The 22,444-nt window shown below is 39.7% G+C and overlaps 2 protein-coding genes and 1 long non-coding RNA gene across 3 annotated transcripts; 1 reads left to right on the forward strand and 2 right to left on the reverse strand.

The window, feature by feature from the left end:
* The first annotated feature begins 2 nt into the window (after window positions 1–2).
* On the forward strand, window positions 3–18,519 carry LOC116698733 (UDP-glucuronosyltransferase 1-1-like). The gene is given in 10 exon segments (XM_032530853.1): window positions 3–676; window positions 8,370–8,433; window positions 8,515–8,580; window positions 8,583–8,662; window positions 16,643–16,770; window positions 16,980–17,073; window positions 17,215–17,340; window positions 17,419–17,506; window positions 17,586–17,805; window positions 17,962–18,519. Coding segments are annotated over 10 exon segments (1,671 nt in total). The 5' UTR covers window positions 3–142; the 3' UTR covers window positions 18,233–18,519.
* LOC116698741 (uncharacterized) lies at window positions 12,336–18,281 on the reverse strand. The gene is made up of 2 exons (XR_004334294.1): window positions 18,234–18,281; window positions 12,336–12,405 (listed from the first exon to the last, which is right to left on the reverse strand). It is a non-coding gene; the product is annotated as an uncharacterized LOC116698741 (long non-coding RNA).
* ndufb3 (NADH:ubiquinone oxidoreductase subunit B3) lies at window positions 18,382–22,325 on the reverse strand. Its single transcript, XM_032530859.1, has 3 exons — window positions 22,213–22,325; window positions 18,727–18,855; window positions 18,382–18,623 (listed from the first exon to the last, which is right to left on the reverse strand). Exons 2-3 carry the CDS (start codon window positions 18,852–18,854, stop codon window positions 18,473–18,475), a joined length of 279 nt encoding a protein of 92 aa, XP_032386750.1. The 5' UTR covers window position 18,855; window positions 22,213–22,325; the 3' UTR covers window positions 18,382–18,472.
* Window positions 22,326–22,444: the final 119 nt, after the last annotated feature.

The raw sequence follows: 22,444 nt of genomic DNA on the forward strand, positions 1-22,444 counted from the left end.
AATTTCAACAACCCAGACAGAGCGATCCCTAAGGGCGAGTATAGCTTACACAAGCAGGCAGCATTTTCTTGTTGCTTTAACTCACAAATTCCTGTGTATAGCCTAGGATTTGGTGAGCTGCAGAGACAGAGGAAGGAGAACAATGTGGAAAGCAGCAGTGTTTGTGTTCCTGCTACTAAACATGGATGTGCAGGGCAATGGTGCTGTAGATAACACGAGGGGGTCTGTGGTAGAAAACCCCAGACCGGAGAAGAAGGTGAAGACAGAAGAGGCTGAAGCAAACAACAACATTCCTGCAGGGGACACTGCTTCTTCAGGTTTCTTTGGCAACTTGCTGGTAGTACCCATGGATGGGAGTCACTGGGTGGGCGTAAAGGCCATTGCCCAAGAAATGGGTCGTCGTGGACACCGGGTTACAGTGGTGATTCCAGAGATCAGCATACGGATGGGCCCAGGGAAACACTACGACACTGTAACCTATCCTGTTCCTTATGACAAGGCTCATATTGACTCTATCATGTCCTCACACAAGGACATGATGACACCATCTGCATATTCTTTCACAGAGAAGATTTGGAAAGGATTCTCAAAAATCCAGAAAATTACAGGCTTTATTCACACCACAGCAGAGGGCCTACTATTCAATGCCAGTCTGATCTCACATCTGGCCCAGCAGGTGAGTGCAAATACAGGATCAGGTGTAAAAATCTAACATGTTCAATACAATTGCCTGGCACATTATACAGAATTTGTGAGGCATTTGTGTAGATGTTCTATATGTGTAAACTACCTTCTGGGGTTGCCACTATATTGGATTGCATTATACTGTAAAGTGTTTGTGTCGTATAACCCCTGTATGTAGTTGGGACAATGGTAGCAGTTTACTTATTTGCAATTTAGTGTCAGATGTAAAAGTAGTCATTCTGCTAAAAACAGGCCCTGTGACTGAAAGATGACATTATTAGATTGCTGATACTGATGTATTTATGTGTATGTAGCATTCACTGTTGTAGCTGGTTGAGGTGGAGCTTGTTTTAACTAATTTACCTGATTAGTTATTGTGGTCCAAACGTTCTTGTTCCCAACCTGGGCCACAAGATAAATCTTAGGGGTCATGAGATGATAAATGGGGGAGAAATTACATATCTATACCCCTGATGAAACTGGAGACTAGAAAAGTGTTATATAAGAACAGTCCATTTACAGTCCATCTGAAAAATTACAAGGAACCTTACACTTACACTGTTTTTTTTAAAGGGTCACATTCCAAAATGTTTTGAAATTTCTGGTAAATGCACATACATTACATGATTGTAAGTTTATCCTAATGTATGTTTTAATATAAAATTCTTTATCTGCAAGGTAACTAGATTAGATAAATAAAGTGGAGTAAAAAGTGACATCACTTGACATTTATGTAATGTCCGTTGCAAAACCAATGCATGATAAAACAGAAGGAAATGTGCTTTTATTAGTACATACTGTTGAAGATTCACCCTTTTTTCATATTTGTCCTTTGCACCTTTCCATTCTGCAGAACTTTGACGCAGTCCTAACGGACCCCATGGTGCCCACAGGCTCATTAATAGCTCGGAAATTAGGTGAATTCTGCCACACTTGGATCATCTGTGCTCTTTTATGTCTGCGCATTTTCTGACAGGTCATAAATAAAATCATTTTCAGGTATCCCTACTATAAATTTGCTGAGGGGAATTCCATGTTTCTTGGATATGAAGTCTTCAGGCTGCCCCTCCCCGCCCTCCTATGTGCCCCGCCTGTTGACCAGATACACAGATAAATGAGCTTCAAGGAGAGAGCATTCAACACTTTGGTGAGCACTTATTCCCAGATGTGCATTGACAAGTGCATGCATGAAGGATGGACAGGTTTCATGTTGTAAAATTGCTCTACTCTGCAACCAAACCATTCCCTCTACTTCAGATTCCTCATTTATTTCGCTAGTTCTCACAAAATTCTAGAGAAAGAAGTCAGGTACAGTACCAATCAAAATGTTTTGAGTTACTTGAAAAGCTTGTACAAACTTTGACTGATTCTGTATATTTGAGAAATGACGTTTGGCAACGTAGCAGACCCCTTTAGTACCGATCTCCTTACTTTGATGTAGGCTACATTCATAATCATGCAGTAGGTCAAGATGAACCAGTTAAACTACTGCACGATGAAATAAATAGATTCAGTTTAAGCACTGTTAAAATGTAATTGAACTACTGTACTTTGTACATTTGTTATCTTTACTCTGTAATGCCTCTGACATACAGGTGGCTTTATTGGAGCCGTTGCTATGCCGACTGATGTATTGGCACTTTGACAAAATAGCCTATCAGTTTCTGGGAGAGGAGGTGGGCATAGCTGAAGTGCTGTCAGAGTCTGCTATCTGGCTGCTGAGGTAAGGTTATATATTAAGATTTGGGAAAATAATACACATCAGACTAGGTGTCCTATGAAGAAGTGCTTAATACTATTAAACTAATAAAAAAATAAAAAATATTGTGATATTGTGTTAAAAAAGGTTGGACTTCACACTGGAGTTCCCTCGCCCTATCATGCCTAATGTAGTACTAGTTGGGGGAATCAACTGCAACGTGAGACATCCTCTGCCTGAGGTAAGGGCTGAGGGGTTTGATTGATTCAACTATTTGATTTTGTTTTACTTCTTCCTCCCGTTATTCTACTGCTAATATTGTGAGGAGATATGGAGATAGATAGAGGAATGCCAGACACTAGTTTGTGTGTTTTTGCAGGATTTGGAGTCCTGGGTGTCAGGAGAACATGGGTTTGTAGTGTTCACCCTGGGCACCATGGTGTCAGATCTGCCAGAAGAGACAACCTCCGTCTTCTTAGAAGCTTTCAGACAGATTCCACAGAAGGTACAGGAATATATGAACATAATCATGCATCAATGCAATAATTAAAAGCAATAAATGACACTTGGCTTCTTTTGATAGGTAAATGGAGATACACTGGGCAGGTTCCCGACAGTTTCCCAGAAATGTGAAGTTGATGAAATGGGTGCCTCAGAATGACCTACTGGTCTGTAAATCCACTGCAAAACATCCTGAATGTGTCACATATACCGTAACATCTGGAATCTTTGTGTGTTGTATGTTAGCACATCCTGGAGCTCGGGCTTTCATCACTCATGCTGGCTCTCATGGTCTCTTTGAGGGGACTGTGTCACGCTGTTCCCATGGTGATGATGCCAGTTGGGGGGGACCAGGCTGACAACGCGTTGAGGTTTGCGAGCAGAGGAGCGGAGTCGTGTTGGATATTTATTCGATCACTACAGAGAGCTTCTTCAGGGACTGAATGAGGCATCAATGACACCAGGTGAGGGATTAGAAGCTCGCTCACAATGTCAGTTATCTCATGACAAAAAAAGCTCCTTAAATCTCGGTGCTAATGATGATTAAAATATAAACAAAGTTTTGGAATCTGCTTTTTATACTATCTTCCCCTCAAAGTTGTATTCTTCATATCTTGCCATCAATCTGTTTTATCCAGGTATAAAGAGAACATGCAGAAGCTGCGGCTCTCCATAAAGACCGGCCAGTTGACCCGCTGGACCTTTCAGTGTACTGGACAGAATTTGTGATGCGGCACAAAGGGGCAAAACATCTCCGACCTGCTGTCCTTGACTCAACTGGATCCAGTACTACTGCATGGATGTAATAGCAGCACTGGACTGTAGTGCTGTGTTTTGTAATACTGATAGTAAAGTGCTTGAAACTATGCCTCTGGAAACTGAGCAGGAAGAGGAAGCAGGACTAACCTGTGGAGTTTCTTGTGCACATTTCCAAAGATGTTTTCAAGTGATCAAATTACCAGAAAACTATTGTTGGTTGCTATACACAGCCTTTACACATGCCTTTACATGTTTTAACATACCAAATCAAAAATCTAGAAAAACAAGCTTGATAAGGTGTAGATATAGGCAGCAAAGAAAATGTTGGCTTTGCGATGGCAACCACCTCACACATTGTCTTGGCAGCAGTGGACCAACTATTTTTTAGACATAGTTATGATGGAGAGATCTGTAGCTCGGGTATATGGAGCTAGTTGGAAAACTCTACATGGGATGAAGCATGAGTACAGCATAAATGGATTTGACTAATTTTGATCATGTCATTATTATATCTGTATGTTTGTGTTGTTTCGTTTTTTATTTCTTGGGGAGGTCAAGAGATCAGGGACAGGGGTCGGTAAGGAGGTCGCCATGGGATGGGGGAGGGTGGGGATGTTCTGTATTTGTAAACGTAGAAGGTTTTGTGATTTTTTTTAAAGTCTAAAACTGTAATATCATTGAAAGTTTACCTGTTTATTATCAATTAAAAAAAAATGTATCTAAAAAAAACCAACCTCATCAGCAAAACGTTATTAACACACAGATGTTTAACAGCTTGATTATTATACAGCGTAGTGTCACAAAAATTAAATACATACAATTGATCAAATGCTGGTTGTACTACAACACTCACTGAAAGAAAAGCCCTTTGAATAAAATGTATGTTCCCTTGGATCAGAGAGGCTCCAAAATCAGGGTAGCAGCTGTCGCCTTGGTCCCTCTCCATGTTCTGTGATGCCATGTTCAACTACTACACTGCAGTGCCCTGCTACGTCCTGCTACGTCCTGCTACGTCCTGCTACGTCCAGCTGTGCCTTGTAATGCCGCACAGCGTCCTGCTATGCCATGAACTACTACAAAGAACTGCTACAAACTACTAATTTTTTCTATTTTTGCTATTGCCACTCTTCATTCTAACACCAACCGGCCCGTCAGACTCCGCCTACCAAGAGCCTGGGTCTGACCGAGGTTTCTGCCTAAAAGGAAGTTTTTCCTCGCCACTGTCGCACTGTTGCTTGCTCTGGAGGAAACTATTAGAACTGTTGGGTCCTTGTAAATTCTGGAGTGTGGTCTATCTGTATAGTGTCTTGAGATAACTCTTGTTATGAATTGATACTATAAATAAAATTGAATTGAATTGAATTGAGTATAAAATTTAGGTTTGAATTTAGTTAAATTTTTATATAGTTACTAATCAACGTGGGAACAAGTGTGCACATATCCAGGTAAAATACTCATGTGCAAGACAAATAATACTTGACTGCAGAACATAAAGGATCTGCACACTGTTGGCCACCAATTATAATGGCTCATTAAACTTTTTTAAGGCAACATTTTGATCTCCCTGAAAAATATCTTGCAGATCAAAACGTTACTTTATGTAATTGAATATTGACTATTTTCCCCTAAACAATATTTGGTAAAAATTATGCAAACACTTTTTTTTTTTTTACAAAGTAAGGGCTGTAGTATAACCAACAGGAGAACAGACCATTATGTGTGAAGTATTTGGAGACATTACTCTAAAACTACTGCATATTTCCCCCAATAAATATTCCCCAAATGATGCAAAAGCCTTTTTCAAAGTAGATGCAGTAGTATAACCAGCAAGAGGCAATCTATGTGTAGCGTACGTCTGGAAACATTACTCTGTATAATAATAAAACTATTGAATGTTTCCCCTGATAAATGTTGCCCAAAAGTATGTGTTGGAGCCAAAATTAGGATTTCAATATTAACTTTCATTTTGATGAATTGTGCATAAATGCATTGATATTTAGAGTAAACTAAACTCATTGTAAACTAACAAGTTGTGTTGATTGATCTTTATACGTGGCACATCATCACAGCCTTTTGATGGCTGATTCAGCTGATCAGCTGATAAAGACTGTAATTGCTTCAGTAGGTGTAGAGCAGAGCATCATTCAGTTTGGGTGCCTTTGGTTTGTAGTCATACGTTGCTGTTTTTTTACTGCTGCGCTAAGTACCGCTCAGTTATGTGATTGTGAGTTGACGTTTTTGTTATATCTTTTATTTTTCACTTCGCTGTCAATGCTTGTACACATCTAGTAAGGACAGTTCATTCTTTTTGTCAAATTGAAGTGATAGTGATTGAGTGACAAAGGTGATAAATAGTGATAAATAAGAGGTGTTGTTTGTGTTTTAAAAAAAATGTTGGTAAAGTATTATTGATCCCAGAAGTTTGAATCACTGAATATCATTCCAACTTCCCAGGAATTAAATAGCTATGGTCGAGTTAAGAGTTTGGGACCATTCCTGAACATAAGGAATACTTTCCAAATGAAATGTTTTTTGTGTTGACTTTCACTGTAAGTCCGATATCAATGACCTTTCAACTTCTAGCGTTTGAGGACTGCAGTTGTTGCTCTTGTTAACAATAGGACTTTGAACATACACAACTTGCTCAAATCACAGAGGAATTTCAGCAGCCCAGACGACCATAAGTGCAGGAATTGTTTACAAGAGAAGCACAAAGAAGAGACAGAGGAAGGAGAACAATGTGGAAAGCAGCAGTGTTTGTGTTCCTGCTACTAAACATGGATGTGCAGGGCAATGGTGCTGTAGATAACACGAGGGGGTCTGTGGTAGAAAACCCCAGACCAGAGAAGAAGGTGAAGACAGAAGAGGCTGAAGCAAACAACAACATTCCTGCAGGGGACACTGCTTCTTCAGGTTTCTTTGGCAACTTGCTGGTAGTACCCATGGATGGGAGTCATTGGGTGGGCGTAAAGGCCATTGCCCAAGAAATGGGTCGTCGTGGACACCGGGTCACAGTGGTGATTCCAGAGATCAGCATGCGGATGGGCCCAGGGAAACACTACAACACTGTAACCTATCCTGTTCCTTATGACAAGGCTCATATGGATTCTGTCATGTCCTCACACAAGGACATTATGGAAAAATCTGCACAGTATTTCACAGAGAAGATAAGGATTGGATTCTCAAAAATCCAGAAAATTACAGGCTTTATTCACACCACAGCAGAGAGCCTACTATTCAATGCCAGTATGATCGCACATCTAGAAAAGCAGGTGAGTGCAAATACAGGATCAGGTGTAAAAATCTAAGAAAATTGGGCGACCTGATAGCTCAGTTGGTAGAGTGGGTGCCCATATATAGAGGTTCACTCCTTGACGCAGCAGGCCCTGGTTTGACTCCGACCTGTGGCCCTTTGCTGTATGTCATTACCCCTCTCTCTCCCCTTTCATGTCTTCAACTGCTCTGTCATTAAAGGCCTAAAATGCCCCAAAAAAGATCTAAGAAAATTCAATAGCCTTGCACCTTATGCAACATTTGTGAGGCATTTGTTTAGACTGTCTACGTTTGAACTAACTTTTGGGGCTGCCAATATATTGAACTGCATTATACTGTAATGTTTGTGTCATTGTGTAAAGTGTAACCCCTGTGAGACAGTGTTAGCAATTTACCTGTGTAAAAGTACCACGAAAATGTATTTGAAAAGCCACAAATATCACCTTTTTGAAGTGTAAAATATAAAAGTACTTGTTCTGCAAAAAAAAAAAACTGCTGCAACTGATGAACTATACAGCTACAGGGAGCTTTATTTATTTCAGAAGGGCAGTTTTGTTGCTACAGTCCACTTGAAAATATGTACACATTCATACTGCCGGTCATCAATGACAAAAGGGGGAACAATATAAAAACAGAGTGTAAATTGTACCCCACTGGTGACCAATACAAATTATAAATTAAAACATAAATAATGGTCAGTGTGAGATCCAGCATACAACAAGAAAAGTGTTTGAAACAGGAACTGAATGAAGACGTTAAGGTATGATAAAAAAGAAATAATAATAGAAAATGAACACAGTGCAGAGTGGATAGCGCATACATTACAATCCAACAAGTTTAAACACATAACCAATATGAAGTTTGTGCAAACTACATTTCATTTTTAAAACATCCATGTCTAAGTAGCAATTACTGCTACAGCTGTTTTAGGTGGAACTTGTTTTAACTCATTTACTTAATTATTGTAGTACCTAGGTATTGTAGTTCAGGAACCTAAGGGTCACAAAATAAATCTGAAGGGATCATAAAATTATTAATAAGGAGAAAATTGATAATAACCACATGGACATCACACTGTTATTTAAAAATGGAATGGAAAATATCTCTTTGGTGGAACCACTATTTTCTCACATTTGAAACATAAAAAGGAGCTCTGACCAGACACTAAAACAGTCACAATCCAAAACATTTATAAATTACTAGTACATATACACATGCATAACATACATTGTAAGTTTATCATTATGTAGGTTAAATGTTAAAAAACACAGTATGTTCCTCTTAGAGACAGGTGGTATGTTTATACAAAAAAAACAGTGTCATCTGACATATGGACATGCCATGTCTTCTAAAGAATCACTGCATGATGAAGCAGATGGAAAGGTGCTTTAAAACAGTGCACACTGATTCATCCCTTACAGCTAATTTCCCTTTTCAACTTTCTACTCTGCAGAACTTTGACGCAGTCCTAACGGACCCTGTGGTGCCCACAGGCTCATTAATAGCTCGGAAATTAGGTGAGTTCAGGCACACATGGATCATCTGTGCTCTTTTATGTCTGCACATTTTCTGACAGGTCATAAATAAAATCATTTCAGGTATCCCTACTATAAATTTGCTGAGGGGAATGCCATGTTCCTTGGACATGAAGTCTGCAGGCTGCCCCTCCCGCCCTCCTATGTGCCCCGCCTGTTGACCAGATACACAGATAAAATGAGCTTCCAGGAGAGAGCATTCAACACTTTGGTGAGCACTTATTGCCAGATGTGCACCGACAGATGAATGCATGAAGGATGGACAGGTTTAATTCTGTGAAATGAATATACCAATATACTATCGAACCCCCATATGTCATTACTTTTGGCAATGTAGCAGACCCTTTTAGTATTGGTCTCCCTACTTTGAAGTAGGCTACATTCATAATCATGCAGTAGGTCAAGATGAACCAGTTAAACTACTGCACGATGAAATGAATAACTTCAGTTTCCACACAGTTTAAATATAACTGAAATTCAAGTCTTTTGCCAGGCACTCGTGCCTTACTTTGTACATTTGTTCATCTTTACTCTGTGATGACTCTGACATACAGGTGGCTTTATTGGAACCGTTGCTATGCCGACTGATGTTTTGGCACTTTGACCAAATAGCTTATCAATTTCTGGGAGAGGAGGTGGGCATAGCTGAAGTGCTGTCAGAGTCTGCTATCTGGCTGCTGAGGTAAGGTTATATATTAAGAGTAAGGAGAAGAAAACACATTAACCTAGATGGTCCTGTGAAGAAGTATTAAATACTATTAAAATAATTAACAAGGGAGGAGGTTTTACTGTTATTGTTGATATATGCCTGTAAATCACACAAGACAAAAAGGTCTTAGAATCACACTAGAAAATGCATTTCCTGCAGAAAATAGTGAATGCTGAAAGCTAAATTGCTAAAGGGGCGGTTGTGGCTCAGTGGTAGAGCGGTTGCCTGCCAATTGGAAGGTTGGTGTTCGATCCCCCGCCTCTGCAGTCATTGTCGAAGTGTCCTTGGGCAAGACACTGAACCCGAGTTGCCCCCGTGCTGCGCATCGGAGTGTGAATGTGTGTGAATGTTTATCTGATGAGCAGGTGGCACCTTGTACGGCAGCCCCGGCCACAGTGTATGAATGTGTGTGAATGGTGAAGTTTCCTGTAGATGTAAAAGCGCTTTGAGCAGTTGTCAAGACTGGAAAGCGCTATATAATACAGCACATTTACATTTACATTTAAAGCCAAACTAGATTGCTGGTTTGATTTCTTAAGAAGCAGGTGAAGTAGTGAGAATAGTTGGAAAAGGGAACGCTTTTAATTAGTATGAATCTCAGTTGAATGTTGAACTACACCAATAATGTACTAAAGCAATTGGAATATTTTAGTCTAAAAAAATCCCCCAAAAATCATAGTATGGCATGTTGAAAGTGAAAGTATAGGTATGTCAAAAAAAAACTAAACTATGACTTCTTTTGTTAAGTAATGTGAACAATGAATACAACTACAAACCTATGCATTATAGTCATGGAATAGTATGCCGAAACATTTTGTACTATGACTTTTTCTTAATCACTCTTTTGTACATACTACACTAAATGTGAACAATAAACACGACTACAAACCAACACAATAATGGCGTCACAAACAGCTCAGCGAGATAAGCTGTGGCCGATAAAGTCAAGACTGGAGGTTGAGGATTTAATTCTGTAACATACTACGCCTTTTTTTTTGACATACTAAAGTTTGACTTTTTTATGACTTTTTTTTCCCGACATGCTGTTTTATGACTTTTTATGACTGTTTTGCACATTGTGCATTGTACAACTATGACTTTTTTGTCTTCAGTGATGTGAACATATAACACAATATAATTTTTCGACATACAATATAATGACTTTCTCGACATATTATAACATAACTTTTTTCGACATACTATACTATGTCTTTTTTTTAATCACTTTTCTGACATTCTATGACTTTTCTATACTTTTTATGACTTTTTTTTCAACCTACTATGGTATAACTTTTTTTATGACTTTTCTGACATAATATTCTATGATTCTTTTCAACATACTAAACTATGACTTCTTTCAGACATTGCTATGCCTTGTGTTGTCTTCCCGTTGACCATCCTGTTGATTTCCTTCCTGAGACCAATTGCAAATGACTTATTTGGCGTTTTACAACGTTTTTGGTGCTTTTTTCCAAATGTTTTTGTCCCTCTTTTCAACTTAATTAATGGTCAATAAACTTAAGTTAAATGACATTATTTCAAATTTTTGAGTTTGTAAAAAAGCAGATATTAGGAATTATTAAGTTCAGAAACTGTTGAGTTAATCACAGACTGGTTTATGTCAACATTAAGTCAGGATGTTGTTTTAAAACCCTTTGAAAAAGATTTTTCACATGCCATGAAATTGAATAAAAAAAAACAAAATTCAACAACGGTAATCATTAATTTTACCTGCGGAGAATGTTGTATCAGAGAACTTTATTCATACCCATTTTTGTATGGGTTGCATACAACATACATGCACGCCTCCAAGCTGTTTTGGGGCATTTTAGTTGAAAGAAACCCATATTACCGATATAAAAAACTTTGAAAACGGGTCAAATTTGACCCGAGGACAACACAAGGGTTAAGAGTTAAATTGTACAGAAGAATTGGATAACTGTGAATGCTGCTAAATCACAATAATATTGTGATACTATATTGAAACAGGATGGACTTCACACTGGAGTTCCCTCGCCTATCATGCCTAATGTAGTACTAATTGGTGGAATCAACTGCAACGTGAGACATCCTCTGCCTGAGGTAAGGGCTGAGGGGTTTGATTGATTCAACTATTTGATTTGTTTTACTTTTTCCTCCCGTTATCCTACTGCTATATTGTGAGGGATATGGAGATAGATAGAGAGGAATGCCAGACACTAGTTTGTGTGTTTTTTGCAGGATTTGGAGTCCTGGGTGTCAGGAGAACATGGGTTTGTAGTGTTCACCTGGCACCATGGTGTCAGATCTGCCAGAAGAGACAACCTCCGTCTCTTAGAAGCTTCAGACAGATTCCACAGAAGGTACAGGAATATATGAACATAATCATGCATCAATGCAATAATTAAAAGCAATAAATGACACTTGGCTTCTTTTGATAGGTAATATGGAGATACACTGGGCAGGTTCCCAACAGTATCCCAGAAAATGTGAAGTTGATGAAATGGGTGCCTCAGAATGACCTACTAGGTCTGTAAATCCACTGCAAAACATCATGAAATGAGAAGCACACGACTCAGTACTGAGCGATGATGTGTCACATATACCGTAACATCTGGAATCTTTGTGTGTTGTATGTTAGCACATCCTGGAGCTCGGGCTTTCATCACTCATGCTGGCTCTCATGGTCTCTTTGAGGGACTGTGTCATGCTGTTCCCATGGTGATGATGCCAGTTGGGGGGGACCAGGCTGACAACGCAGTAAGGTTTGCGAACAAAGGAGCCGGAGTCGTGTTGGATATTTATTCAATCACTACAGAGAGCCTTCTTCAGGGACTGAATGAGGTCATCAATGACACCAGGTGAGGGACAAGAAGCTCGCTCACAATGTCAGTTATCTGACAGTTAGGTTTTTAAGTTTTGAATCTGCTTTTCATACCATCTTCCCTTCAAGTTGTATTCTTCATATCTTACCATCAATCTGTTTATATCCAGGTATAAAGAGAACATGCAGAAGCTGTCGGCTCTCCATAAAGACCGGCCAGTTGACCCGCTGGACCTTTCAGTGTACTGGACAGAATTTGTGATGCGGCACAAAGGGGCAAAACATCTCCGACCTGCTGTCCTTGACCTCAACTGGATCCAGTACTACTGCCTGGATGTAATAGCAGCACTGGCTACTGTAGTGCTGTTTTTCGTAATACTGATAGTAAAGTGCTTGAAACTATGCCTCTGGAAACTGAGCATGAAGAGGAAGCAGGACTAACCTGTGAGTTTTGTGTTCACATTTCCAAAGAAGTTTTTTAAGTGATGAAATTACTAGAAAACAACTGTTGGTTGCTACACACTCTTCACCCAATGTCTTTACATGTTTCAACATACTTATTCAGAAATCTAGAAAAACAAGCTTGATAAGGCACAGGTGTCATATTAAGATACATCAAGACTCTAGGACTTTTTATAAAAGCGTGTGTGGGTTTACTGAATAACAAACGTTTGACCTCAGTGATGATCAATTAATGAACCCTTAGGTATAGCTTCTATGCACGTGTGTGATGTCTCCACAGGTTGTGTGGTAAGAACAGGAAAGATGGTGATGGTTAAACAAATGCAGTCCATAGAATACACTCATTGACATGCCACCCATTTATTGTTTGGAGTTTGGAATGTCCCAATGTGAATGTGGTTACTACAATAAAGGGCGTAAACAGAGAAAACGTACAGTAGACATTCACTATATGCAGTAATAATAAATAATAAAAAGACTGGCATGAAATACACAATGCAAGAGTATTTAAATGGAAGGATAAACAATGCAAAGATGAATAAATGAGGAGAATATAGTCATAACTGTATCCGTGTCAACAAGGAGCAAGGCACTGTTGCTGCATTCAGGGCTTAGCACCGCCAAGGTCAGTTGGGATTGGTTTAAAAAACAAATGCAAACATGTAGAGCATTAATTCTCCTATCCCAGAATAGATAAATAGTATATCCAAATGATACTCCAGCACTGACACAGCGCTGTGGACATAATTCTGGCTAGACTATACATGAGACAGTTTGCGGACTACCACAATACTATTTACAAATAACTGAATAAAAACTTTTATAACTAGAAAGGACACTCAGAGAGCGTAGACCTCTGCCAAGGCCAATAGTCCAGTCTTTTAATTTTTTTTCCCAAGATTATTTTTTGAGCATTGTAGCCTTTAACGGATAGAAAGTCAGAAGAAATGCAGCAAAGAGCCACAGGCCGGATGTGACTCCTGAGCCACTGCTGTAAGGACTGAGCCTTGGTAACCGAGCGCACTGCAGTTCCTTTTAAGAAGTAATGTCGGCTAAGATTGTTGAAGAGCAATAACTCATCAACAAAATGTTTTTAAAACACAAATATTCAAAAGCTTGATTATTATACAGAGCAGAGTCACCAAAATTAGATCACACATATATGGTCCCCTGTTAGTTAACACTTCTTGAAAGAAAAGGCCTTTGTACAATTTTGGGATTTGAATTTAGTTACATTTTCATATGGTTACTAATATATCATCGGACCAATTGTGTATATATCCAGGCAAAAATGCTCATGTGCAAGACAAATAACCTTTAATCGCAGGGCACCAAGTCTAGTTTATTAAATATTTTAAGGTAACATTTCAATCTGCCTGAAGAAGATCTTGCAGATCAAATAATTACTTCATATAATTGAATACATAATTGAATATTTCCCTTAAGAAATATTGCCCAACATTATGTAAAATCTTTTTTTCAAAAGTAAGTGCTGTAGAATAACCCACAGGAGGCCAGTTATGTGTGAAGACGTTTGGAGACATTACTCTCTTTAACAAAACTATTTAATATTTTCCCCAATAAATATTTCCCACTTCCAAAGTTAGTGTTGTAGTATAACCAGCTGGAGGCATTCTAAGTGTTAACTATTACATTTTTTCACTAATAAACATTGCCCAAAATCATGCAAAAGCCTTTCTTTCTCAATTAAGTTCTCTTAAAGGTTACATCCGAATACAACCAGCAGGTGGCCAGTTCATTTTTACACAATTTTGAAGACATGACTTTGTAGACAGTCCCTTCGCATTAATCTCATACTTGTCCAGGTCGGATGGAAGGACCCGTTTGGAGGATAAGGTGTGGCTCGTTGTCAACCTTACTACGGTAAGAAAAAGGCGACATTTGTGTTTTAAAAACCTTATGCTGATGAGTAGGCTATCGATCCCGGTTGCACTGAAAACTGTGACCCGTCAAAATCTGTGTCCACCTAGGTTACACTAACGGAGGGGGGGCACTACGCATTTTAACAGGAGGGACCGAGATCTCGACGGTTCACAGATTTCGGTGCAACACCGGAAGTGAAAATGTGTGAATTCCAACTTTACCTAAATTCACGTCAGGTTGGGAGCATCCCTGACGGCCTAAACATATGTAACACTGTCCAAATTAAATATTACTTGTGTTCACTTTCACTGAAAGTCCCATAGCAACGATTGCTAGCTGTTGAGGACTGCAGTTGTCGGTTTTATGAAAGAGTGAACTTTGAACACACACAACTTGCTAATCCACAGAGGAATTTCAACAGTCCAGACAGTCATAAAGAGCAGTAGATGTTTACATGAGAAGCACAAAGAGACACAGAGAAGAGGAAAGAGCACAATGTGGAAACAAGCAGAACATTCAAAACACAAAGAAGATAACATTTTCTTAGTCAAAATTTTTAAACTTAAACTTACTTTTTTTCTGTGTTGGATTTAGTGAGCTGCAGAGACAGAGGAAGGAGAACAATGTGGAAAGCAGCAGTGTTTGTGTTCCTGCTACTAAACATGGATGTGCAGGGCAATGGTGCTGTAGATAACACGAGGGGGTCTGTGGTAGAAAACCCCAGACCGGAGAAGAAGGTGAAGACAGAAGAGGCTGAAGCAAACAACAACATTCCTGCAGGGGACACTGCTTCTTCAGGTTTCTTTGGCAACTTGCTGGTAGTACCCATGGATGGGAGTCACTGGGTGGGCGTAAAGGCCATTGCCCAAGAAATGGGTCGTCGTGGACACCGGGTCACAGTGGTGATTCCAGAGATCAGCATGCGGATGGGCCCAGGGAAACACTACGACACTGTAACCTATCCTGTTCCTTATGACAAGGCTCATATTGACTCTCTCATGTCCTCACTCACGGACATGATGGAAAAATCGTCTTTCACAAAGAAGATAATGAAGGGATTCTCAACAATGCAGAAATTCACAGGGTTCATGCACACCACAGCAGAAAGCCTACTGTTCAATGCCAGTCTGATTTCACATCTGGCCCAGCAGGTGCGTCCAAATACAGGATCAGGTGTAAAATCTAATTCAATACAATAGCCTTGCACATTATACAGATTTGTGAGGCATTTGTTTAGACTGTGTCTACTACTTTTACTGTGTCTACTACTTTTTTTGTCTACTATGCTACCTTTTGGGGCTGCTGTTTGTATGTTTATAATGTGAAATCTTTATCTGCAAGGAAACTAAAGCAGATAAATGTGGTAGAGTAAAAAGTACAGTATATTCTTCTGAGAAAAAATTTATGTTTATGCAAGAAAGCTGTGTCATCAGTTGACATGTAGACATATGTCATGTCTTCTGAAGAACCAATGCATAAAAAAGTAGAAGCAATGGTGCTTTATCGGTGCGCACTTACGATTCACCCTTGTATCTATTTTTCCTTTACACCTTTCCACTCTGCAGAACTTTGATGCAGTCCTAACGGACCCCGTGGCGCCCACAGGCTCATTAATCGCTCGGAAATTAGGTGAATTCTGCCACATTTGTATGATCTGTGCTCTTTTATGTCTGCACGGTTTCTGAAAGGTCATAAATAATATCATTTTTAGGTGTTCCTACTATAAATTTGCTGAGGGGAATGCCATGTTCCTTGGATATGAAGTCTGCAGGCTGCCCCTCCCCACCTTCATATGTGCCCCGCTTCTTGACCAGATACACAGATAACATGAGCTTCCAGGAGAGAGCATTCAACACTTTGGTGAGCACTTATTGCCAGATGTGCATCGACAGATGCATGCATGAAGGATGGCCAGGTTTAATTCTGTAAAATGACTCAACTTTACAAGGTATTAGGTAAAACACAAAGTCTGTGTTAACCAAACTATTCATCTACAGGTCAGGTACAGTACCAGTCAAAACGTTTTGAGACGCTTTCAGAATGGGAAAGCTTGTCCAAACTTTTGACTGGCACTGTATATTTGAGATTTTCGCACTGGTCTGGCCCACCTTGCCTCCATTAATATACCAATCTACTATCAGACCACCATATGTCATTACATTTGGCAATGTAGCAGACCCCCCTTAGCATCCGTCTCACTACTTTAGGCTACATTTATAGTCATGCGACCATGAGTTCAGTTTCAGAACTGTTAAAATGTAACTGAAACTATTTTGCCAAGCCTTACTTTGTACATTTGTTCATCTTTGCTCTGTGATGCCTCTGACATACAGATGGCTTTATTGGAGCCGTTGCTATGCCGACTGATGTTTTGGCACTTTGACCAAATAGCCTATCAGTTTCTGGGAGAGGAGGTGGGCATAGCTGAAGTGCTGTCAGAGTCTGCTATCTGGCTGCTGAGGTAAGGTTATATATTAAGATTTGGGAAATGATACACATCAACCTAGGTGGTCCTATGAAGAAATGCTTAATACTATTAAAATAATGAACAAGATAGGAATAGTGCAATGGTAGTTTTACTGTTAGTGTTGTCTTATGCCTGTAAATTACACACAAAAAGAACGAAAGGTCTTAGAATCAGATAAATATTGTGATATTGTGTTAAAACAGGATGGACTTCACACTGGAGTTCCCTCGCCCTATCATGCCTAATGTAGTACTAGTTGGTGGAATCAACTGCAACGTGAGACATCCTCTGCCTGAGGTAAGGGCTGAGGGGTTTGATTGATTCAACTATTTGATTTTGTTTTACTTCTTCCTCCCGTTATCCTACTGCTAATATTGTGAGGAGATATGGAGATAGATAGAGAGGAATGCCAGACACTAGTTTGTGTGTTTTTTGCAGGATTTGGAGTCCTGGGTGTCAGGAGAACATGGGTTTGTAGTGTTCACCCTGGGCACCATGGTGTCAGATCTGCCAGAAGAGACAACCTCCGTCTTCTTAGAAGCTTTCAGACAGATTCCACAGAAGGTACAGGAATATATGAACATAATCATGCATCAATGCAATAATTAAAAGCAATAAATGACACTTGGCTTCTTTTGATAGGTAATATGGAGATACACTGGGCAGGTTCCCAACAGTGTCCCAGAAAATGTGAAGTTGATGAAATGGGTGCCTCAGAATGACCTACTAGGTCTGTAAATCCACTGCAAAACATCCTGAATGTGTCACATATACCGTAACATCTGGAATCTTTGTGTGTTGTATGTTAGCACATCCTGGAGCTCGGGCTTTTATCACTCATGCTGGCTCTCATGGTCTCTTTGAGGGACTGTGTCACGCTGTTCCCATGGTGATGATGCCATTTGGGGGGGACCAGGCTGACAACGCAGTGAGGTTGGCGAGCAGAGGAGCCAGAGTCGTGTTGGATATTTATTCGATCACTACAGAGAGCCTTCTTCAGGGACTGAATGAGGTCATCAATGACACCAGGTGAGGGATAAGAAGCTCGCTCACAATGTCAGTTATCTCATGACAAAAAAGCTCCTTAAATCTCGGTGCTAATGATGATTAAAATATAAACAAAGTTTTGGAAACTGCTTTTCATACTATCTTCCCTTCAAGTTCAATCAATCTGTTTATATCCAGGTATAAAGAGAACATGCAGAAGCTGTCGGCTCTCCATAAAGACCGGCCAGTTGACCCGCTGGACCTTTCAGTGTACTGGACAGAATTTGTGATGCGGCACAAAGGGGCAAAACATCTCCGACCTGCTGTCCTTGACCTCAACTGGATCCAGTACTACTGCCTGGATGTAATAGCAGCACTGGCTACTGTAGTGCTGTGTTTTGTAATACTGATAGTAAAGTGCTTGAAATTATGCCTCTGGAAACTGAGCAGGAAGAGGAAGCAGGACTAACCTGCTGCTAGATTTGTATCTTCATCGCAGCAATAATACTGTATGTAAGTGTGAGATTAAAAACCCATCACTGTCATAAAAATATTAATGCAAAGTCACTTATGGTTTAAATATGCGACACGGAGTTCAAACAATTATGGAAACCATGGGGTGATCAGAAAAACAAACTTTTAATTAACAGAAAATACAGAATATTATTAGATGCCATTGGGGCCTGGGCTTGAGGGACAATGATGAGCATTAGTGGCTGCCCTTCTTGGGCGGGAAAAGGGCGTACTCTACAGCCAGAGCAACAGTAAAGGCAGCAAATCCCCACTTGAAGCCTCTCAGAAGCACATCAGACAGAGTCACAGCACGAGCGAAGCCGCCTGAGTACCTCCATGCCTCGTTGCTGCAGAGCCAGAGTGGCATTGACAGGAGAGAAAGAATAGGGGCAGGGTCAGGAATAAGATTGCGTAATATCAGCTGCATCTGATTTAGGTTGAACTACTGACCGTGCCCATGGATCCCTAAGGCCCCTGGCTGCCAGCCTCTGCTGTGTAAACTCCAGTGGTGTTCCCTCGGTCTTCCACTGGCGCCAGTCTGGCATGGACATCTTGTTCTGGCCGTGGTCACCTCCCATCCTGAAAACAGATATATACACATACAGACGTGCTCAAATTTGTTGGTACCCCTCCACAAAAAACGAAGAATGCACAATTTTCTCTGAAATAACTTGAAACGGACAAAAGTAATTGGCATCCACCATTATTTATTCCATATTTAATAGAAATCAGACTTTGCTTTTGATTTTTTATTCAACATAATATTGTAAATAAGAAAACAAATGAAAATGGCATGGACAAAAATGATGGGACCGCTAACCTAATATTTTGTTGCACAACCTTTAGAGGCAATCACTGCAATCAAACGTTTTCTGTAGCTCTCAATGAGACTTCTGCACCTGTTAACAGGTAGTTGGCCCACTCTTCCTGAGCAAACTGCTCCAGCTGTCTCAGGTTTGATGGGTGCCTTCTCCAGACTGCAAGTTTCAGGTCTTTCCATAGATGTCGATAGGATTCAAATCAGGACTCATAGAAGGCCACTTCAGAATAGTCCAATGTTTTGTTCCTATCCATTCTTGGGTGCTTTTAGCTGTGTGTTTTGGGTCATTATCCTGTTGGAGGACCCATGACCTGCGACTGAGACAGAGCTTTCTGACACTGGGCAGTACGTTTCGCTCCAGAATGCCTTGATAGTCTTGAGATTTCATTGTGCCCTGCACAGATTCAAGGCACCCTGTGCCAGGCGCAGCAAGCAGCCCCAAAACATAACCGAGCCTCCTCCATGTTTCACTGTAGGTATGGTGTTCTTTTCTTTGAAAGCTTCATTTTTTCGTCTGTGAACATAGAGCTGATGTGACTTGCCAAAAAGCTCCAGTTTTGACTCATCTGTCCAAAGGACATTCTCCCAGAAGGATTGTGGCTTGTCAATATGCATTTTAGCAAATTCCAGTCTGGCTTTTTTATGTTTTTCTTTCAAAAGTGGAGTCCTCCTGGGTCTTCTTCCACGGAGCCCACTTTCGCTCAAAAGCGACGGATGGTGCGATCAGAAACTGACGTACCTTCACCTTGGAGTTCAGCTTGTATCTCTTTGGCAGTTATCCTTGGTTCTTTTTCTACCATTCGCACTATCCTTCTGTTCAATCTGGGGTCAATTTTCCTCTTGCGGCCACGCCCAGGGAGGTTGGCTACAGTTCCATGGACCTTAAACTTCTTAATAATATTTGCAACTGTTGTCACAGGAACATCAAGCTGCTTGGAGATGGTCTTGTAGCCTTTACCTTTACCATGCTTGTCTATTATTTTCTTTTGATCTCCTCAGACAACTCTCTCCTTTGCTTTCTCTGGTCCATGTTCAGTGTGGTGCACACAATGATACCAAACAGCACAGTGACTACTTTTCTCCATTTAAATAGGCTGAATGACTGATTACAAGATTGGAGACATGTGTGATACTAATTAAAGAAACTAATTAGTTTGAAATATCACTATAATCCAATTATTTATTATCTTTTCCAAGGGGTACCAACAAATGTGTCCAGGCCATTTTAGAATATCTTTGTAGAATAAGCAATAATTCATCTCTTTTCACAGCTTCTTTACTTTATCCTATGACATACCAAAGGCATGCAAGTATACATGATAAAATAGCTTTTAATTTCATCACTTTTCAGGAGGAATGAAGCATTATTTCAATGAGCTGTAAGGGTACCAACAAATTTGAGCACGTCTGTATATGGTTATGTATAATCCCTGCATTGTGTTTTCTCTCTATATTTCTAGGATACTACCTGATTCTATGTTGTTATCTGTCCTTCTAGAGCCTGTAGTCTACGACAAAACCGGTAAAATAACCAACATAGAAAATTACAGACCTATTGCCCTGGTTAGCTTACTTTCCAAAGTATTAGAAAGGTATGCTGCTGGATAGGCTTTAAGAATACCTCATAACCACTGACAATCAATTTGGTTTTTAAAAGTAGATATGGCACAGATTTTTGTAAATACGTATGCCCTGAAGGAAATTGTTAGTAAGTATAGAAAACATAACACTACAATATTTGTGTGTTTTCTGGATGTCTCAAAAGACTTTGATCATATTAATCATGGAAAACTACTTGAGCGAGGTGTCCCACAGTATTTGATGAGGATTTTGAACTTTTGATACTCACATCAAACCATGCAGGTAAGATGGGGTAAGAGTATATCTGCACCCTTTTAAGTGACTAATGGGGTCCGAAAAGGTGGAATACTGTCACCGCTTCTCCTCAATTTGTAAATGAATGTACATATACATGAATCTGGTGTATGCCAATGACTTAGTTGTCCTGTTTCCGTAAAGTGCCGGCCTACAACAACTTAGAGCCTGCTGCTCACAGTGTGGTGTGCAACATGACATCAAATTTTAAAAAAGAGTGTTGCCATAAAACCAAAGAGGATCAGAGGCAAGTTTTTTCTTCCTTCTTTATGGCAAACCAAGCGCTACATGTGGTTAATAAAGTGAGATATTTGGGTCACATAATCAGAAATGATTTATATGATCATGATATGCAGCGCCAGTGTTGCAAAATGTATGCACAATTAAGCCAATATGCTGGCACAGATGATATAAAACTGCCCTTTTTAGCACTACTGTACTCAACTCTGGTGGTGAAGCTTTAGTAAGGCAACAATGAGAAAGCTTCAGGTTTCATTGAATGATGCATTCTGAATCTTTGTCAAACTGTGATTCATATGTTTGTGACTAGTAATGATGTTCCCACCTTATGTACAAATGCATATGTCGCTTAACTTATTCAAAAATATAATAATGGCTTTAACTGACCCCACACAGAGCGAAGCAGCAGACATTAACATTTTACTTAATGTCTGCATGTGTTTTGTTCACTTCAAATTATTTTTATAAAGTTACACTGAATTTGAATTGTCATTTAAAATGTCACCACTGGTGCAAAGGGCACCTTGTATAAAAAAAAAATCACAACATATATAAAATTGTTGAAACCATGGATCCAACCAACTGTCAATCAAACCCTGGAACAGTCATATGGATGTTTTTATGTCAGGATTGGTAAATACGTAATCTAGCGTCGCTGTTTCTAACAAAGACCAAAATAAATCAATGTCTGTCTATTTGTTGCCACTTTATGTCACTGATTACATACCTACCTAAAATAAATGATCGCTTCGTACAAAATGAATCCAAATACGAAGACAAAGTGTAGCCAGACAAACCAATGTGGAAAACATTAACGATAGACAGCGTTTCCTCAGCTAGCATTAGCTCCGTTCTCTCGCTAAAGTTAACTAGATTAATCAAATTACAGCATTGGTTCTAACACGCATTGTCTACACCGTCTTATGTGTTTAGTAAGTGTTGTCGCACACTGCGAAGGAGCATAATTCAGAAATATAAGATTTAAAAGATAAACACAGTACCTGTATGGTTTGTTGTGACCTCTGTTTCTGGACTAGATGTTGCGACAGCTAGCGTTGCTTTGCGGCTTCATTACGGCACAGCAGTGGGGACAAAATACCAGAGGAGAGGGCGTTTGGAGTTTTTCTTCTAATGCAAATGAATTACACGTCACGTACAGCTATATTATACGTTCATGTATTGTTTTAATAACAGATTGTTAATGTATGTAAGTAGCTGTTTCAACAAATTAAA

The sequence above is a fragment of the Etheostoma spectabile genome, chromosome 12 (assembly GCF_008692095.1).
Source record: "Etheostoma spectabile isolate EspeVRDwgs_2016 chromosome 12, UIUC_Espe_1.0, whole genome shotgun sequence".
In the NCBI taxonomy this organism is placed as follows: Eukaryota; Metazoa; Chordata; class Actinopteri; order Perciformes; family Percidae; genus Etheostoma; species Etheostoma spectabile.

Coding starts and splice junctions, on each gene's coding strand:
- ndufb3 (XM_032530859.1), bottom strand. CDS start 18,854: ATGGGAGGTGACCACGGCCAGAACAAGATGTCCATGCCAGACTGGCGC. Junction 18,624..18,726: donor CTTAGGGATCCATGGGCACG/GTCAGTAGTTCA, acceptor CTGGCTCTGCAG/CAACGAGGCATGGAGGTACT.